Here is a 21,033-nt window from a genome sequence, read left to right on the forward strand (position 1 = left end):
TTTCAGTCACTGTATGGTAGGAGCAAGAAGGAGGTATCTAACAGTCACCACCAGGCATTACATATTGGTTTCCAGGATGCCACCATTTACAAACTTAATAGTAATGTGGTTGGATTCACTGATACTAAAAAATGGCTAAGTTTTAAACTAGATGATCAGACACATTAAAAAAAATTAAAAGTACTCAACTCTACCCCAGGGAATAAAAAAAAATCCCTCAAAATAGTTGTCTATATTTTTAAAATTAAAAAATAAAAAGCAAGGAGTGTTTAAATTAAAATTCTTGCCTTTCCTGAGGGTCACCAAAACCTCCAGCAGTAGTTATGCCTTTCAAACACGAGGCTGTAACTAGGGATTACAACAAACAGTAACTGGAACAGAGAAAGTCCAAGATGTGGTTTCTGTGAAGTTCTCTGGAGTTGCCTATTATAAAGCAATCAGCCCTGCTGGAATAGGGAAAGCACCCCACAGCTCTCTGTCTGAGCAGCACAACGAACAAAGGCAATGTGCCTTTGGAAGAAATACTACAAAATCTAGGCAAATGTCTGTGGAAACAAGTCAGTTTGATACCAACACTTTAAGTGACTTTTGGCTCTGAAAAATCTGACACTGTTGTTTTTAAAAATATGCATGCCAAGTTTAAAATTCCAAACCCATGGGCATTAACCTCAAAACTCCTGAAGTTATAACATGAAATCAGCACGTTGGTGGTTAAACCTTTCAAAATTTTTGACACCTCTCTTGCATAGTCAGAGACATGGCACCATCATCAACAGGACCTTCAGAGCTTGCTGGACTGGGAGAGATAAAACTGCTTTTTCAGCTGCCAGCGATGGGTCGGACGGAATACCCAATGGGCATTCCATAACAGTGCTATGCTCTGTGCTGCTTTGGGGAGGGCTACACAGTGGCTTCCAGACTAACTGAGAGGTTAGCAGGCAACTGATCTGCAGCCCTGGGAAAGAGCCAAAAAATGCACCAGATGCGTGTCTCGATGCTGGGCTTACCTGATGGGGTGCTTCTCTCCATGCACTGCTTCTGAAGGTCCAGGCTATGCAGCTCCTCTGTACTGGCGTATTTCATGACAGAGTTGATGGAGGTGAGGGTGCTGATGAGTTGTGAATTGAGAGATCCAATCTGGGAGTGCGGCTCCCCAAAGGCTTCTGCCAATTCGCTGTAATTTTCAGCAAGCAGCATCTGCTGCTCCTGCAGCAGCTTCTGCACGCGTTCAATGTAGTGATCCAAGCCTGTCCTGAGCTCAGATGGAGGCAGAGGGCTCTCCGACTGACCACTGACGGGGTCGCACACAGACTCTCCCCCCACGCCTATGCTCCTGGTGCCAGCTGGGACAACCGGCAACGGCGGGGGTCCACAGGCAATGCTCCTCATTTTCAGACCAACCAGATAGTTCTCATAAACACTTATCTGCCCAGTGCCACAGTCTTTGGTTTTTACTGCAGAAGGCTTTTCAAAGCCGGGGTGGCTGGAGAGCACGGTGCCCACTCCAACCGAACGCATCTTAGCAGACGCGTGTATGTCCTTCACCCGGCCATCCCCCACTGCCACACTCCGCAGCTCCACGCCGTCCGTGCCGGTCTGCTTATCACAGCTGCTCAGAGTGGTGTTAGTCCCACAGTCTGCCAGGCAGGCCACCTCCGTGCTGGTGCACTGGCTCACCATCTCCAAAGCAGTGCTGGTTTGCTGGCTAGCTGTGGAAGGCACAGCCATCACTGTTGCCTCGGCCCTGGGTACAGCCTCTGTGGCTGTTTCACGGGACACGTGTTCCTTGGGCACACAAACCACCACGTTCACCGAGCAGTCCCCGCAGCCCACAGACCTCACTGCTCCAACCGCCTGTGCCATCTGGCAAGGGCTCGGCACCTCTGACGGCTCCTCCGTGTTGACACCTGTCTCACAGATGCTTGTCTCTGTGCCCACGGACTTATCATGGAGCTCCATGGACCTCCCTGTACCCTGATCTTGCACGTCTGCCCTCTCCCTCACCAGCCATCGGCTCATCAGGAGCTCGGGGCCCACAGCCGTGCTCCGCGTGGCAGGCCTGCAGGAGGTGCCGATGCTGCTCGTCTGCAGATGGTTTCCCACTGACGAATCAGCAACGTCCACATGGTCTCCCACCATTTGGTCTCTCGTTTGTACGACAGCCTCCACCATCCTACTGACAACAGGGGGCTGAGCCATCATGGCTTTATCCACCTTCTTTCTAGACCCAGCTGCCTGCAACTCCTGTTTTAATTTGGTCATTTCCCTGTCATGGGTGGTTTCCTTTAACTGCACCTCTAGTCTATATATCTTCTCCTTAAGGGCTTCGATGGTCTGCTGCTGAAGCTCTATCTCCTTCTCAGCCTCTGTAGACAATCCAAGCATGGCCTCTGTCACCCCAACTCCACACTCCTTCACTTCTTTCTCTGTTCCCACAGCTATTTCTTTGTGTTGCCTTGCCAATCTGTTGTATATAACGACATCGTTCATGTTCTCATCAGCACCCACAGCAACAGATCGGGCTTCTTTTGTCAGACTTACTCTGTTCACCTGAAGGTTTGCCGGACTTTCGTAGCTGCTATCTTGGATTTTTTTCTCCAGGGCTTGCATTTCAGCAGTCAGCTGCCTGAACTCCTCTATCCTCTGAGAGCTCTGCTCCACACTCTCCATCTCTTCCTCACAATCTATATACAGTTCTCCACCTCTTCTCACCTGAGACATGTGTTCCCACTGCTCTGCATTTCCTGCACTATAGGATCGCTTTCTGAAACCGTATGTGTCATTTTGAGTGGCTTTCCTATGGTTTTTCAGTTCAGCCATCATGTGCCTCTTCTCCTCCTGCAACACTGAAATTTTGACCTGCAGCACAGGAATAGTCTTGACTTGCTCCTCGAGCTCCTTGAGACGCTTGAGGGCAACTGCCATTTGCTCCCTGATGTGCTGCAGATGCACCGGGCTCACGTTGGTGACCGGTGTGGATATTCCCGAGCTCATGGGGCTGTGACGAATGGAACTGCCCAGTGAGGAGCTGAAACAGGCACCATAGTCACCGTTCCCCTGATACCCATTCTGCAGGTGCTGAGACACATGACTGTACCCACTGGATCCCACAAAAGAGGGGAGGGAGCTTGTGGAGCCCATGCCTCCGAAGCTGGAAAGTCGAGGCCTGCGGACATCTCCAGGCGTGACCTGCATCATCCTCTCCTGCTCCAGTCGCCTCCGTGTTTCCATGAGGGTTTTTGTTACAAGGAGGTTGTGCCGAGGAGGCTGGGGGGAGGGAGGAGGAAGCTGTTTATTCTCTGGGACAGTTAAGTAGGTAGGAGATACTTCAAAGGAAACTGAGGGTTTGGCAGGGATAGGCAAGGTTACTTGACACCTCGTTGCCAAAGACTGCTTGTTCTCATCACTGTTTGATGAAGATAGAGACTCTGTGGAGGTCCAGCCACTGCACTGGCCACCAGAATTCTTAGTACCCACCGAGGCTGGTACAGCTTTCCTCCTCTTTCTTATATTTAGCTTCTTAATGGTATTCCCCTTTTGTATATCATCCACGTACTTCAGAAAATCCAAGTCTAGCTGGTAGCCATAAGGTGTTTCCACAAAATAAGGGTCTTTACGTTCTTTTTCATCTTCTCCATTTACATTAACTTCCTCTTTTTCTGGAAAAGAAGAAACAGAATCAGCATTCAGTAAACGACGTACTCACACACAAGCGCAGAAGGACGTGTGCTCCCTGCACGCCTGAGGCAGAAACTGCTGCTGCAGCTCAGCGAACAGACCGACTTTCCGCTGACTGACCCTTAACACTAAATCCTGATTAACTTTTTAAAAGTTAATCAGTGGGTTTTCAAATGCTGAGGAAGTGCATACCCACATAAATGTGAACACATGCAAACAAAGAGATAGCATCTGTTACTGAAGGGGCACAGCGAGTATCTCAAATCCTTCCAGTCCTTGCTCAAATCCTTCCAGTCTTCCTACGCCCCACAAGCTTTCCCACATGTTATGTTATCATGTAAAGACCACAGGATTACAATGTACCACACAAACCATCCGCAGACCAGCTTCTCTAGAGGGTGCATTCAAGCAGGCAATGGGAACTCTGACCCTGCTCCTTATGCAACTGATGCCACTGGACTTTACACAGCTCTGCAGCGCTGTTTCATGGCTCTGGGAAGTGCTGCTGCAACAGCAGCACCACCAATTTGCTCTCAGCTCATATTACTTCCACCAGCACCTCTGCCTCTTTCATTTTAAACTCCGTGAAACTCCACCACCACGACAGGCAGCCAGATCCCCTTCCAGCAGGGTCCCGACCCCTCTGCTCAGGGACAAGCGTCATACAAGAGGTGCACCCGCCTGCCCTCCAGCCGCAGGACTCACCTGTTCCTGAAGCAATCTAAATAAAAAGTTCAATACATCGGCTGGGTTTTCTCAGGCTGCGTATTTATATACAGCACTGCCTTACAACCTGCTCCTCCTGGCCTCATACTTGGCAGGAGGAAACATACAAATAAACGGGAGGAAAAAAAAAAAAACAAACCAAAAAACAACGGAAAAACAACTATTGCAAGTTATGCGCTGGAGGAATAATAAAAGCCAGCTTTCCGGTTACCTGACTTAGCCACATGTCTCTGCCCCCACACTGCAAATTTTCCAGCCACGTATGGCTGTCCCAGCTTCATGTGTCACACGCCGGAGCCCTGCCTCCCTCCGCCTCGCTGCTGCTTCAACCACCCCATAAGGAAGCGCCGTCCTCCTCCCCCGCGCCGCACCGCGCTCCGCCCGCCGCGCTGCCCCCTGCGCTCCCTCCCGCTTCCCAAAGGAGAGGCTCGGGAGCCGCGTCCTCCGAAAGGAACACAAGCCTCGGGGAAGGAGGAGGCAGGGAGCAGAGAGGAGGGGAAAAAAGAAGCTCTAGACTTAGTGCAACTACAGGAAGTGACTTCATGTTGTACTGAAAAGGTTTTCGGCGGGGGAAGCTCCTGTTTTTCCAGTCTCCTTGGCATACTTAGGAAAAGCTTTGCCTGCAAACAGTGTAACTGCTCTGTCATGGCATGCCTTTGGCTACCACAGGACATCCCGAGCTATGGAGGAGGACGCTGCTCAGAAGAGCCTGCCATCCACGGTTCGGGAAGAGAACAGCACGGAGGCACAGACACGGGCACGCACATCTCAGAGCCGCAGCACTGGGGCCGGCCCGGTCACCTCGGTTCTGCAGTGTAGACAGACGGCTCGACAGACACAAACAACCCCCCCAGACCACATGTTTCTGCTGAAAGACCAGAGTGTCAGTGTGGTGTGGTATTTACTTACAGATACACCCAAAATAGCCGTCTAAATACCACTGGAAGCAAAAATACATGCATACAAAAACACTTCAGACACATGAGGACCCACAGCTCCGTGCTGTCCAGTAGGACTGCCTCAATGTCAGGCAGGGGAACAATCTCCAGGACCCCCACTGCCATGGAGAGAATGAGAGCATATTCTCTAAATTATTCCTCTTCCTCCGTGAAGTCAGTACTCTGCTCCCAGATTCTCATGCTGGCTCCATTCCCTGCAGACAAACTCTCCACACCCCAATACCTCCACACCCTAGGTCGGTCCTGCCTGCAGCCTAGGTTTGTGCCCACTCTCTCCTTGACCCTCATTCCCTGTACTCTTCTGGATTCTTTTTGCCTTGTCCTCATACTTTGTATTTCTCAACTATTTTCTCCCTGTATTTCTTACATTCATTTGCTTGCACCACCAATTATAGACCAAAATCTGGTCCAGCCCATGCAAATTCAAGCTCCATCGGTTTTACCTGTTGTCCCATTTTCTCCAGTTCCTTTCCTTTGCTTGTCTTGGTCCTTGTCCTCCTACCCAGCAACATCTCTGATTTTCCCATCACTACACCAGTGAAGTCAAACAGTTTTTCTAAACTGTCCTTAGGAACAATGAATAAGTGTTGGATGGGGGAAGGAAGAACAGACTTTTCCTCTGTGAAGGGCCTAGGACTTAAGAATTAATGCATCTTTGGAAAAATATTCATAAGTCCTCTAAAAAGACATGCAAATCTCATGTTCAGTCATGGGAGTCAAACTGGGATCTCTTACGTATTTTGTTCTTGATGGAATTAAGACTGCTAAACAGAAATCTATAAAAATACAGTAAGAGAGAAACAACCACTCTGACACTGAATCCCTCAATAAACTTCTCCACAACACGTGCATGCAACTCAGTGTCTTCACAGTGGAATCTCTCTTGTCCTCAGCTTGAGCTTGCAGCACTGCCAGGACTGAGTTTGTTTGTGGTGAAAGCACAAGACGTGCCTGGAGCTGAGAGCCTGCTGCTTCTCCTTAAAACAGCACAGTGAGCATTCCACCCATGCGACCCCAGTATTGACCCCTTCTTGGTACTTTAAGACAAAAGGGGATCAGGCATGCAATCCACCACCACCACCAACACAACACTGATGCAGCTTGCAGGAACTGTGCCAAGCCTTTGTGCATTTTGTTGTTTCAGAGAAAAGTCAAAATGGGCGTGCCTGCTAAACATGAAACAAAACAAAATGGACGGCTGTTTTGAAGCAATAAAAATGGTTTTGTTGGTTCCAAAAGGGGAAAAAAATCTAATAAAAATGAAATTAATAAACACCTGGTAAGGGTGCAGCCTTTTCAGCCCTTAGGTCGTGGATGAACCATGGATAGATTCACTTCCTAGCTGTGGTGGGTGAGTACCAAATGCTACGCCAGCAGGTACCCCAGATGAACCTCAGTGTCCCTTCATGCCCAAAGACCTCAAGTGAGCCAAAGATTCCTGTGCCCACACACATAGAAATATTGCAGCAAACACCACACAGTACAAACACTCTTGTTAGGCTCCTTGTCCCATCCTTGGCCAGTTGATCATGGACAATTCCCTAGCCTCTGTAGTGTATCAGGCAAGTATTAATCACAGGTGCAGATGCACAAACACATACAAATGCTGCAGACACTCTTCTTTTCGTAGAAAAGGAAGATTGGAAAAGACCTTTAAGATCATCAAGTCCAAATGCAATGAGACACAAACACATCATGTTTTAAATCCAGTACCAGTGAAGCAGAACACTCTGTGAAGCATAGAGAGCTCATTGTGGTACTGTCATTATTAATGCATTTCTCCAGAAGTACACATAGACTTCATTTCCCTCTCCCTGCTACAGGATAACCATGGGCAGGAGGACACAAGTAGCGTTTAAAAAATGTACTCCTCACTTTCTGTACCACTGAGACTGACTCTGTCCAAACATTCCAGTCTTGCCAACTTCTATTAAATTATATCCTATCCAATGCACTACACAAGAACATCAGTATATTAAAATATCGAGTCAGCTCTACCTGAGTCCACACTAATCATGGCAGCTTTCAGACCAGGAGAACTGGAAAAAGAATAGAATATTTAGTTTCTGTGCCACAGGACTTCTCAGGAAGACAACAGCAAGGGGAGTGTGGGCACACATTGAGTTTTGGTTCTGCATGCTAGAAAACCTTTATTGTAGAGCTGACTTGGAGGGTCCAAGAAGAGCAAACACAAGATGTTATTTCCAACACTGAAAGTCTGAGGTGCCTTGAAAAATACAGATATCATATGTTGAGCCCACTGTCCCCATCTGGTTATGATATCTCCTCTAATGCATTTTTATCATGCATTTGACTCTACTAAAGTAATATGTTTTATTGAAATATTGTTATGAATAACAGTCTCCTTCCAGAGTTATGGTGTAAGACAATTAATAAAGAATGTTGCAAAGGAAAAAATGCAGAAGCAGTAGTTGGCATAAATGGAGTCAATCAGTATTTTTATATGCTCAACTTCAATTTGAAAGCTTATCTAGGCCAGGAAAAGGAATTAAAAAAGAAAAGTTCTGACTTTTTGATTCCTTACTACAACAGAGAATAAATTGGTGAACTTTCCCCTTCTCCTCCCACCTCCAAAATACTACTTTCGTTCTTTTCTTTTTCTACATTTTACTATATATAAACATCAATTTCACCTTCTAGAAAGATCCAAAACTCATGAGGCCAAGCACTTTCTTTTTTTTTTAAAGTCAAATTGAATATTTGACCATTTTTCTTTCATTCTCCTTTTCAAGCATTGGGATTTGAATATAAGTTAAACAAAACAACCACAATAAAACCTCTTGGAAAATAGACCTTAACCTTTCACACTCATTCATCACTTTTCTCTTGGCTAGCAATATACAGGAGATGCCATGAAACTACTTGCTCCCCAACAGTTCAATCTAGGTCTATATTGTTTTCAAAAGTGCTGGTGGGGAAAAGTCCAAAAACTAAACTGTTGACCTAAAAGATTTTTTTTTTTTAATTCCAAGAACCTAGAGAGAAAAAACTTAGAGAAACAGCAAATAATTTCTGTACTTTTCCAGACACAGCAGAAGCATCAAGTGTTTGATTTTCTCTTTGCAGTTACAGCACAAAGTGGCGATGTGAAGCACACCTCAGGTGTGGAGTACACACTGGCCCAGCAGGCAGGACAAGCCAACAAGCTGCTCATGGTCATACTCTGGGGCTGGGTGCTGGCCTCAGCCACCCCTCCTGCAGCACAAGGCTGTGCTGCTGGGATGGCCCAGCTCTGCTTGTACAAGAACACTGCACAACTGCCCAGAATGCTACACTGTGCTGTGGATGTGGCTGATAACACCTTCATCTCTTTTTCTGCCACGGAAACCAACCAATAAATACTGCCTTGTAAGGAAGGTAGGCTGTTTGGCTCATACTCATCTGCAGTCATGCTCTAAGCAAATGTGATGTAACTCCTGATGCACCTGATACTGCTGGGTATGGGGTACTACAGTCCAAACCAGAACAGACCCTGCTACCAAACCCACACTTAGAGGGATGGAGGATTCTCCTGTCACAGAGGAGCATTTACTGCACATTTTGCCTAACAAATAAATCTCTGGTGTAAAATGTATGCTGCAAATTTAATTTGGAAAAAAATGAGAAGCAGAAAACTGGGAAAACACTTAGTTTTTAGATTACTTTTCAAAATTTATATGCCAATACCCCAGCTGGAGAGCTGACTTTTAAATCTGACATCTAAATACTCAGTGCTTAGGGTGGGGGTTATAATCAGAAAATGGGGGATATCAACTTCTGCGATAATAACAGAGAAGGGGTGAAGCTGTATAGTATTTATATGGGTTTTATTTCACAATGTAGATGCTCCAGCTCAGGTATTTGCAGTGGTTAAGCTGCAGAAATGTGAATCAAGTAAATTCAGAGTACAGTCAATTCTTAAGATACAGAGATGTAGTACCTTAAGTCAATGAACATAAGCAGCATCAGTTGAAAAGTGATGGTTCAGATGGCTGCTGTGTTTTGCTTGCTCTGGGAACAAACACCAGGGCACCGGGCTAAGATGGCCCATTTACAATGCAACTTTGGTAAAAGAAGGAATTTAAGGAATTTATCTGCTCTTTTAATACCATGCTGTTTCTAGAAATAGGATGAGTACAGGAACAGGAGAATAAACAATCACAGCCACAATGCAAATAACATTAAAAGCGTCACTACATGCCCTCATAGAAAGTGCCTCTCCAGCTTTCTTGCAGGCCCCCCTGTATGTGCTCAGAATGTTGCTGGAAGGTCTCCCTGGAGGCTTCACTTCCCCAGGCTGAACAACTCACACTCTCTCAGCCTGTCTTCACAGGAGAGATGATCCAGCCCTCTGATCATCTTAATGACCCTCCTCTGAACTCACTCCAGCAGGTCCACATGCCTCTTATGCTGGGGGACCCAGACCTGGACACGGTATTGCAGGTGGGGTCTCACAGGAGTGGAGAAAAGGTGGAGAATGGCCTGTTGGTCACACTTCTGTATATGCAGCCCAGGATGCAGTTGGCTTTCTGGGCTGCAAATACACATTGCTGGGTTATTTAAAGCTTCTTGTCAAACAGCATCCCCAAGTCCTTCTCCCTGAGGGTGCTCTCAGTCCGTTCTCCGCTCAGCCTGTATTTGTGCTCAGGATTGCCCCGATCCAGAACCTTTCACTCGGCCTTGCTGTACTTGAGGACACAGGCCCACCTCTCAACCCTTCTGGATGGCATCCCTGCTCCCTGGAGTGCTGACCACACCACATGACCTGGAGTCCCTGGCAAATGTGCTGAGGGTGCTGCCACTGATCATGTCACCAATGAAGACATTAAACAGTGCCAGTCCCATTGCTGACCCTGGGAGGGTGTTACTGATCTTCATTTGGACATTGAATTGTTGAGTCCAACCCTTTGAGTGCAGCCATCCAGTCTGTTCTTTATACATCTATCAAATCCATGTGTGTCTGGATTAGAGAGGTGAGACAGTGTCAAATACTTTGCATAAATCCAGGTAGATAATATTGGATCCAACCATCCACTGTCACCCCACCACGAAAGGCCCCCACATTTGTTGGGCATGGTGTGCCCTCAGTGAAGCCATGTTGGCTGTCAGGAAACACCTCCTGATTTTTCATGTACATAATTTTCAGGAGGATCTCCTCCATGATCTCACCTGGCACTGAAGTGAGGCTGACTGGCCAGCTCTTGCTTTGGTACTGTGATCAGATGGATGCACTAGTCTGGATGTCCCACTGTCACCTCCTCCTCAGGGCTCAATTCCTCAACCACAGAACAATTTCTTAACCTTGAAGAGGTTAAGAAGAGACTCTAGCTTTTATTCTTCTCTTTGGTACATAGCTGGCTCTCTTTGCCAGCTACAACAGAGCATTTTGGTGTCTCAAAGAAAATGCTCAGAATGCTTACCAGCCAGCTAATCAAAGGAGGTTATATCTAGTGAATAGCCCTTTTGGTGTTAGAACAGGGTCTTTCAAGGTCACATTACCCATTTTCACACTGTTAAGTGTTTTCTTTCACATGGTACAAACAGACTTAACTACAGAATTTATATCTGAACATCATATACCCACAGCTAAAAGTTATTTCTGTGAGCTGAAAGCAAAAACCACCTTCCAAAAACACACCTCTTAACCCTCTCTAGACCTTTTAATGTCTAAAACTTTTACATCCGTGAACTGAAAACTTGCAGCTCAAACAAAAGTTAATTTAAACTAGAAAATACATACTATAAGAAAGTTGTGCAAATTAATTAATCCTAAATAGATAATATTTTTTAAGAGAAATATGTTCCTGGGGAAGTAAAAAGCACAATAATCTTAAGAGTGACGGCAAAATGCCCCCCTATTGAAATTCACAAAATCTGCTTTATATTATTGACAACTGCTTTATTTGAGGCTGATAATAAATCTACTTTTTAATATACTTGGAATAATTCAATATCTGTCAGTTTTGTGTTGGAACATCTTGTGTGTGCACCACCTCAGGGCCATTAACCACAAAAACTAAGAGGCTTGCCTGTTTTGCCCCCATCCCAGTGTCTGACTCAGAGGTCCCAAGGGCAGTGAGTGGCAGGAAGCAGGGCATGGGTGGGAAGGGACACAGTCATTGGCTTAGTCTGCTACATGCCCGTCAGCAGCAAGGAAGAGCAGAGCAGAAACCGTGGCGGTGACTGCTCCTGTTACCAATGCCCTGCCACCTCTGGACAGAAACAACTGGAAACAGTGGCTGCTTCGGCTGATTGCTGTCGCAGCCCCACCTCTGGGGTGAGCTGTGGCTTTGAGCATGACCAGCAGGTCCACTGTCAGGCAAGTCAGAAACAGCCTTAGTTGCATTTCGCTGATGTGCTTCCCACATCGTCCTCCACCAATGCCCCATTAATGTCAAGCAATGTAACTGAGAAAGAAACACCTTGGCTTACACTGAAAGCAAGTGATGAACACAAGTTGACTCCCAGTGTTGGTGAAGCACCTTGCTGTCCTCTGTGACACAGGAGAAACCACACGGCTCCCCCACCTCCCTGGCCAGCCCTTGAAAATGTGGCACACCTGCCCCACTCTTCCAACAGTACATCGCCTCCTGTTGCTTCAGTATCACAGCAAAAGTGACAAAGGAAGAGTGTAGTTACGAAGTCCAGGACTTGAATCCACACAGTAGGTTAGGCTTCACAATACTGAGGTAAAAGGCTGGTAAAGCAAAAACCCCCCAATTTTTTTCTTCCTTTCTTATATATCCAAATCATCTCCCCAAAGAAGTCATAGATGTAAGCAGGATGTTTGCCTGAAAACGTCTTTTAACACAAAGGTGCATCAGTGTTACCTGCTGAAGCACAAGCAAAGAAGGCTGTATTCCCTTTCTATCCAAGAGCAACTGAATTACAAAACCAAAATATTTAGATTTATAATGCCATTACCCTTCTGTGCTTATAAATCTCAGAAGAGGTGAGAAGTGGAGAACAGATACATAGGGCTATTGTAACAGGAATAACCATCAGAAAAGAACCTGGACTCCTGGGATATAAACCTGCTGTGGAGTATTAAAACTGATTTACAGTTTCAGTTTTGTCTTACAGCTGTGCACAGAGTGGAAAAAATGGAAGAATTGTCTTCTGCAAGAATGGTTCAACAAATATTTGTTTTTATGAGTCCTGGAAGGACATTATTTTGTCACATGCTTGCCTCCATAAGAAATATGGTTTATGCTGCATAATCAGTATGATATTTCAAACACTGGAGATTGTTCCCTCCTCCCCTTCTTTATATTAATCTAGTACTGATTCCTTCTATGAGATATGTATTGCTTTCCCAGCTTCAAAAGCCTGAGTGATTTGCATTTGCCAAAAAAAAAATTTGAAAGCTTTTCCTCTGCATTTAAACTAACTCAGAACAACAAACTGATTTTCTGAAAAAAGTTTAAAAATAACTAAACCCAGTGTTTTATAATTGAAAGTCTATGAAAAATACTCAAAATTAGCAGCTTTGAGGGCAACAGCTACCTTTCTGCTTTTGAAGTGATGCTTTGCAGCAAATAGGTGCACAGTCCCACTCCCTTCTCTAGAGCTTTCACAATGCTGATCTTCCATGAGAAAACCTGAGCTTTTTGAAGGAAACAAACGACTCTGTATATAGGGATGAAAACACAGAGGCTACCAGAGGTGCCTGAAACCCCAAGTGCAACCTCCCTTCAGATGGCAGCACTTGTGAGACAACCCGACTAACCCAACCCCACTAAAAACATTAAAAAACCCCTCTATCCGTCCCAACTTAATGTCCTGTCAGAACATCAAGGGCTGGTTTTAGCAGAGCCGGCGCCTCACCCAGGCCCATTCGAGGGTCTCACTCACCGATCCATGAGAAGCAAACCCCTGGATGTTACCGTGTTCCGTTTTTCAGCAAATTAAGGCTGAAGCACACTTTCCTTTGCCTTAAAGGGACTGCATAGTCCTGACACATCAGCAGGCAGGGAGCCCAGTGGTTGCTACAGAGCATTTATTTATACTCATTTGGAATTTCCTGAGACAGTCCCAGCCCGGCAGCCAGCCCAGCCCCAGCGCCAGCGGTTTCCTTCGCAGCCCTTCACATGCGGTGCACTTCACACACAATGCCTCTGGCTCCCCAAGGGTTAACACACATGAAATTGGTAGCAGGACAAAGGAACTCTACCAAGTGACACACTAAAACGATGTTGGGTTTCTGGGCTTTTTGTTTTTTTTTTTGCTTTGGTTAGGGGCACGGGGGGGCAGGCAGGGGTTGGGGTTGACTTTTTTGTTTTGGTGGTTTTTTCCTGAAGAAGACAGATGTAATTCCCAAAAGCGAATTTTAATTTCAGGTCACTTCTCTTCCCCACTGTGCTCTCCCTTCCTCCCCAAGCCTTTCCCCCCCACCCACCTCTCATTTCTCACTCCTACATGTGGACTGAGAGCACAGAAAGGTTCATTGATATAATTTGGGCAGAACAATTACCCTTGTTGTAACCACCACTGCTTGCAATTTTGTCTGTGTTACATTCAATCCTTTTTTACTTATGCTTCTCATATGCAGGTTATAATTTGAGGGATAAAAATAAAACTTTTAGTATATGGTTTCTTTTTTTTTTCTAAAACACATCCAAAATATGCAAGATTTCCTTCATGTTAGTAACAACACTTTGAAAACACTGCACCATTTTTCCATATTCAATTTTCTTGTTTCCACGTAACACCAAGTATTAACTCAAGTAAGGATAACTGGAATTCTAGATGCAAGAAGACCCATTTCTCAGGATCATAAAAAGAGCCTCAAAGCCCTCAGCTCCATCTCTCTTTACCTCTACTTACAACAGTTGTTCTTAAAAGGTGACAGACTCATTTAACAAGGGCAGAGGTCCTAGGACTTCACAGGACTAAAGGAAAATAACCTTATTTGCATGTTTTTCATGCAGATTCTCAAGAACAGTTAAAAATAAAAAGGGAGGGGGAACATGAATTCTCAAAACAATTTCCAAGTTCATTGCAGACTGGAAGAGCTTTGCTTCAAACAGCTGTGCTTCAGGATCTTGTGCTGAATTGGCAGGATCAAGGTCCAAGTCCTCTGCAATACCTTCAGCTAAAATTACTGACTTCCAATAAAAGTGTTTCCTGAATGTCTTGATAGTTTCAGTGGTATTTAATATGAAGCAAAGTAATATACAATACTTCCAGGCATCAGCTTTTGGACTCTAAAGTAGGTTCTGCCCTCTAGGTAATTTAAAATTATTTCCTTGAATTACAAGTCATTGATGTATCCAGTATAAACCATGAGCTCACAAAATAAGTCTGAAGAACCCAACTTGTTTCATCTATGGACCAAAAAGATATTGAATTTTAAATGAACTGGGTTTGGTTTGTGCTCTAACAACCCCATGCATGAAGAAAAGCAGCTCTCCACAAAATATTATTTGGGAACAGTTCCTAACCATGGTTTGAAGCTTCTGCCAGAAAACAGAAAAACTCTAGGGTAGCTGACACTCAATCCATGTTTTCAATTCACAGCCCTTTAAACACTGCCTGGCCTGCAGCCACCACTTTGTGCTTGCTGCTTTTTAAGCTCTATCTTTCAACCAGCCAGGTGAGAATAAGCAGTGCAAAGCACGATTGTCTGTTAGTGGTGGGCATCTCTAGCTCCATCAGCAGGGGAGATCATTAAAATAGCCAAGCAGTTTTCTGTTGTGAAAACAAACACTTGAATAGGGAGGTGAAGAGAAGTGACACTTGGAATAGGGAGGTGAAGAGAAGAGAATGGCCAGAATCCAGTTGGGATTCTGCTCAGAGAAAAAAAAAAAATCTTAACATTATATGGTTTCATTTTTCTAAAAAAAGACAGCATGATATCCTGTTTAGAGAAGAACAGATTTTAGCAGCTGTCTACACATGCTCCATCTGTTTATCATTACTCTGCAGTTTTGAGGGCTCGACATTTGAACAGGCACTTTATCAAGTCATGCACCTTGAGTAGACTGTCCTCAAAACTCTGTTACTCAGCAGGCTGAAAAGATCTCATGAGTCCATACAATAACCCAAAGTGTGTATCAGTACATCAGCTCTTGTCCAGCAATTCAAATGTGGAGTCACCAGCTAAACCTAAAGGCAAAGAGCATATACGTATTTATTTTCTTGGCCTTTGAGACCATTAAAATGTCAAATAAACTCATTCAGCTACTGTTTGCAGTAGAAACAAAACTGAGGTCACAGCACAGCTCCCCAGTGACTAAAAAACCTGACTTGGTCCGAAGCAGAGGGAATGTAAGGTTTGGTGCATGGGCAGCCATCCAGCTGATAAATTCTTATCTAAAAAGCAGGTTATTTCACACCCCTTTTGAAAACAAAAGGCAGAGAGAGCACAATGGATCTGTGAAAGGCGATGGATGAAACACAGCTCTTTAAAACACATGCCTCCAACAGACCATTTCCTCAGCAATGGTGTGGCTCTGCTTGGAAAGAATGAAATAATCTGCCTGATTACAGAGATCCAGTTCAGGGGAGAACAGAGCTTGGCCATACCCACTACTGTCAGGTTTATGTTCCTATCCCCAAAAACAGCTGCTGCATTTTGATGCAGATTAGATATGGGGTTCTTCTAGATTTTAATTTGCGAAAGAGTGGGCACGTGCTATTCTGGCTTTTTTCTTTACAGCCTTCCAGAATTTGGCAGCTGGTTTCCACAGAATGATTTAAAACCTGCTAGCCACTGAGGTCAGACATGAAACTGATCTGCACAGCCATCTCCTCTCTAGCGGATGCCTCTGGAAGGGCCTAAGAAGCAAGCAAACATACTTCTTCCCTTGGTGTACAGAAACCTGCAACTCAAGAGACTTCCCAAGCTGGGGTGGTCCAGGATGCATTTTAAGTCACAGTGTCAAATATATGTTTTCAGGTGCAACTGATAAATGCTCCCCATATTATTTTTAAGTGTACATCTAGTTTGGAATCACACAGAATGAACTTCAACTACTTGATATTTTGTGTATCCCCAGGTAAGTAATGCCAATCTGATTGCCTGGGAAAGTTTATGGTAAGAAGTTTTGTTGTGGGAGCAAGTAGACAATTCAAGCCTTCATATCTGGTGATTTTTTTTTTCTTAGAATCATAAAATCACAGAAATTTTTAGGTTGGAGAAGACCTCTATGATCATCAACTATTAACACTTTCATGTTCACTATGTAAACATGTCTGTTCCCAAGCACCGCATGTACACATCTTTTAAACATCTTCAGAGATGGTGTTTCCACTTCCCTGAGAAGCCTGTTCCAAACTTGGCAAACATTTCTGTGAAGAATTCCTATCCAGCCTTGCCCGACACAACTTGAGGCCTTTGCCTCACATCACTTGTTCCGTAGGAGAAGAGGCTGACCCCCACCTGGCTACCCTCTCCTTTCTGGCAGCTGTAGAGAGTGATACAGTCCTCCTGAGCCTCCTTTTCTTCAGGCTAAACAACTCCAGCTCCCTTAGCTACTCCTTAAACAACTTGTGTTCCAGACCCTTCCCAAGCTCTACTGCCCTTCTGTGGTCTCCCTCCAGCACCACCATATCCTTCTTGGAGTGAGTGGCCCAGAAATGCACACAGGATTTGAGGTATGGCCTCACCAGTGCTGAGTACAGGGAACAATCCCTGCCCTGCTCCTGCTGGCCACACCATTGCTGGCACAGGCCAGGATGCCATTGGCCTTCTTGGCCACCTGGGCACTGCTGGCTCACGCTCAGCTGCTGTCACCAGCACCCCCAGGGCCTTTTCCTGTGGCAGCTTTGCAGCCACTCTGCCCCAGCCTGTGGCACTGCCTGGGGTTGCTGTGACCCAAGGGCAGGACCAGCACTGGGCCTTGTTGAGCCTCACACCACTGGGCTCGGCCCATGATCCAGCCTGTCCAGATCCCTCTGCAGAGCCTTTCTGCCCACCAGCAGATCAACACTTCTGCTGGAGTTGGTGTTGTCTTTAAACTGCTTGATATGCCCTCATCCAGATCATCCATAAAAACCTCAAACAGAACTGGCCCCAGTACTGAGCCCTGGGGAACACCACTGGTGACCGGCAACCAGCTGGATGTAACTCCATCCATCAGCATCCTCCAGCTTGAGGCCTGGCCATCCAGATGGTTCTTCACCCAGAGAGCAGTGGGTAAAGCCAGTGAGCCATGAGCAGCCTATTTCTCCAGGAGAATGCTGTGGGAAACAGTGTCAAAGGCTCACTTAGTCCTGGCAGAAACATCCACAACCTTTCCCTCATCCACTAAGCAAGTCACCTTGACAGAGAAGGAGATCAGGTCAGTTTACCAGGACATCACACAGTAGCAGGATTGACGATGGACAGTAAAGCTGGACTGGATGAAGAGATACTACACACAGTTTCACAGAGAGATGTCTCTCCTGCTGCTGTGATGGTGACTTGTTCTGTGGGCTGAAATGGGGTGGCTGAGCCACATTTATGTTTGCAGAGTTTTAGTCTTACAACTTTTCTCTGTAAAGGGACAGATAAGTAATTTGCTCAAAATTGTCAACATTGCATTTTCCAGAGCACTGAAAATGGGTTGTGAGGAAGCAGAGGCAGAGGAAGGCTGGGTATCAGTCTACACTCTTCAGAGTACAGACTTGGAGAAGTCCCTTTGCATCCCTGGAGAGAGTTGGGGAGAAACCAAGCACTGGAAAAAGGCACTGAGTATTAGGGAGCAAAAAGGGAAGGACAAGCATCCTGGACAGCAGACACAGTGTCTGAGAGAGAGGAAGGGAACAGGGCTGTAACTAATGATGATGAGGGAGAATGGTGAAAGTCTAAAGGGTGATGCAGTGGGTGCACAGTCATGTAAGCACACTTGGGTCCTGACAATCTTACAAGCTATGTAACAGCCATCTGTCTCCACATACAAAAAACAGACAACAGAAGCAGAAGAGAAGAGAATGATTTTAGACGGGAATACCTTTTTTCAATTTTGTAACTTAAGATATGGAAAAAGATATCTAAAATTAAAGAATCTGCTAGAGGGAGGGGAGAAGAGGAAAGGGGGAGAAAGGACTTAACCATGGGCTTACTGAAGTAAAAAAACCCTGGTGACATTTATAAGTCCTTGAAACCTGACTGCCCTGATCTAACCTTTATGCTTGTATCATATGCAAACATTAGTCCACTTTTTTCAACCATGACCATGCGCTTCACTTTATTTTCTTGTGCTGGTTTTTTTTTGAAAGCTGCACATTTTAGATTTATGAAGCAGTGTACGTGAAGTGTTAAAAATTGACCTATTTACTAGTATTAGACCTGAAATTGCAGTAACAGCAGCAGAGTTGCACAAGTGTTTCCTTTCTATTACTTGATCTGCAAACCATATGACAGTGCTCCAGGCAGAGAGGTTGGTTGTGTGAAGCAAGGGTAGGGAAGGGGCTAGGAATAGACCAACATGCCCCTCAGCAGTAAGAGACTGCTCCAGACAAGGGATGTCTGGTTTACGTAGGGAGTACTGTCTGCTCCCAATTATCAGGTAATTTGATCCTCATCCTAATCTGACCAAACCTTCAAACTCAGATATTAAAAAGTCTGTGGCCCCTCTCTTCCCCCCTTGCCCCCCCGCAGCTTTCAAACAAATACAGAAGGGCAAAACTATCCCAGACAGGCCCTTATATATGTTGAAGGAAATCAACAGACTGTTATAAAGAAAAAGATACAAGAATATATTAATTCTAAAAAGAGGAAACAGTTCTGTAAAACATTAATTACAGTGCAAGATAACTAGGCAGGAGACATTGGGCAAAATAAAGGGATGGACTGTGAGAAGGGATAAGGGTCACATTACCTACTTCTATGGGTCAGAAGGTTTTGCAAAAGGTAGGGAAGGACAGACAGAAAACATGAACAAGTATGACTAGATTGCACACTCACCTACCTCTCCAAGCGTCTGAGCATTTAGTTTTGTCAAAGTCTGTGTGAAGAGTCAGAAGAAGAAAGTTTTCAGCTCTTTTCTGAGCAGACAGCACAGCTTTGACAGCCTAGTCCAAAATCAGTAAGAAGTCACAAAAACTTCCAAATTGGATAAAAAAGAACAAATAAGAGACTGAGAATATGCTCTAAAGAGTTTTAGAGAGATAGGGAGCAGAAGAGCCCTTTTTAGACCTGGTAGATCTGCTAATTCCCCCCAGACACCCCAACCTATATCCCACAGCAGAGGTCAACCACTGCTTTCTGCCAATGTGGTAAGTGTAATTTCTGGATGAAATCAGAGGAGGGAATGACAGAAATAAAAAGAGGAGGATAGACACAAGCATGCTGTTGTCCCAAAGCTCAGAGGTGGTTACACTGGGACATCCTGGCAGAAATAGTACTCTGCTACCAAGGGGAGTCATGTTACCAGAGGAAGGAAATGGAGATACAGCAGCAATGCCAACGTGGGAAGTCCAAGTGCTCCCTCAGCCCCTAAAAGTGCTGCGGAAACATGATACAGGAAGGGCTGCCCTTCTGTCATCTCTAATACAAAGCCTTACAAATGGCTCAAAAGAGAGGGAGGAGAGGTGACCACTACAAGAAGCTTCTCAAGGACTTCTGCTCCAGTATAAGCCTTTTGTAAGGAACATGTCTAAATGTAGGCACTCACATGTTTACAAACAGAAGGACAAACAACTGTCATCAGGCTATTTTCATCCAAGTAATTTTCCTGAGGGACTATATACTTTTAAAGTGAGTAAAATATCTTCCCTTCCCACAGGGAGGAGATTCATATGCATTATTCATTAAATGCTTTTTAAATGCAGAATAATCTGGGAAGTGAGGAATACTGTAGAATAGTTTTGGGGAAAATTTACTGAGTTATGTGTCTTGTAAGTGGGGAAAGGCAGACAATGAAGAGAGAATAAGTTTTCAGGTCCGGAAAAAGCTCATTCTTGGTGTTTTTCCTGTGACAGGTGCCTGTCCTGTTTCTGGTGCTTGCTCCTTACCCTCACCCCAGCTGCCACCAGACAGTGCAAAGCAGTGACTTCCATCACGAGAACTTGGGAGTTTTATCACTGTTAATCTCCAGTTCAGTAAGGCTGCATGGTACCACAAACAGCAATATGTGCCTGTTGAGTCCCTAGAAAACCGTAAAATACAAGATGAGCACCCTTAGCTGACTCCCAGGGTGTAAAGGACATGTATTTCCACAGGGAGCAGCAGCAGGCCACAGGAGAACGCCCACACAAGTGTATCACAACATCCCAGGGAAGGAAAGCATTGCTCCATGAGCAAGCTTTCATCAGAGAGAATGAACACAGTCCTCTGCCTAGGTGAGATGTAAGAATCTGGGCAGCTCCAGAAAGTAACGCAGAACAAGACACAACTGCAGTAATCTCTGACAAAAAGACAGGTCAATTAAACCTCTTCTTTTTCTCAAGGCCACTTTGTCCTCCTGCAGAGCATCAGCATCTGCATATCATTGTTTTGTATCTTGGGCCATCTCTTTCCCACCACATGCAATCTCCATTTCTAAGGACTGGGCTATCCAGAGCAGACTCCTATGTCCCCAACTTCCAATGACACTGTATTTAAGGTATTCTTTTTTTGTATTTAAGGTACTTCTTCCTGATGCCTACCTTTCCACCAGAATCCAAAATCAGACCTGTAGCACTGGTCAACAACTTTGGGCAACAACTCCTGAGTAAAAGAAGATGTGTGGTCACTGGCCCTCTG

At 45.1% G+C, this 21,033-nt stretch overlaps 1 protein-coding gene across 4 annotated transcripts in view; it reads right to left on the reverse strand.

The window, feature by feature from the left end:
- Positions 1 to 21,033, reverse strand: part of KANK1 (KN motif and ankyrin repeat domains 1) — a 129,771-nt gene that overhangs the window by 23,675 nt on the left and 85,063 nt on the right. For 2 of the 4 annotated variants that reach the window (XM_058044337.1, XM_058044336.1), the window contains exons 1-2: positions 4,616 to 4,700; positions 1,008 to 3,659 (exon numbers count right to left, since the gene is read on the reverse strand). In XM_058044337.1, coding sequence (XP_057900320.1) covers positions 1,008 to 3,659; positions 4,616 to 4,685 — 2,722 coding nt within the window. In that variant the 5' untranslated portion in view covers positions 4,686 to 4,700. Of the gene's footprint in view, positions 1 to 1,007; positions 3,660 to 4,615; positions 4,701 to 21,033 lie in introns of those variants that run through there. The other 2 variants (XM_058044339.1, XM_058044338.1) reach the window with 1 other exon arrangement.

Source organism: Melospiza georgiana, chromosome Z (genome assembly GCF_028018845.1).
Source record: "Melospiza georgiana isolate bMelGeo1 chromosome Z, bMelGeo1.pri, whole genome shotgun sequence".
NCBI classification, from domain to species: Eukaryota; Metazoa; Chordata; class Aves; order Passeriformes; family Passerellidae; genus Melospiza; species Melospiza georgiana.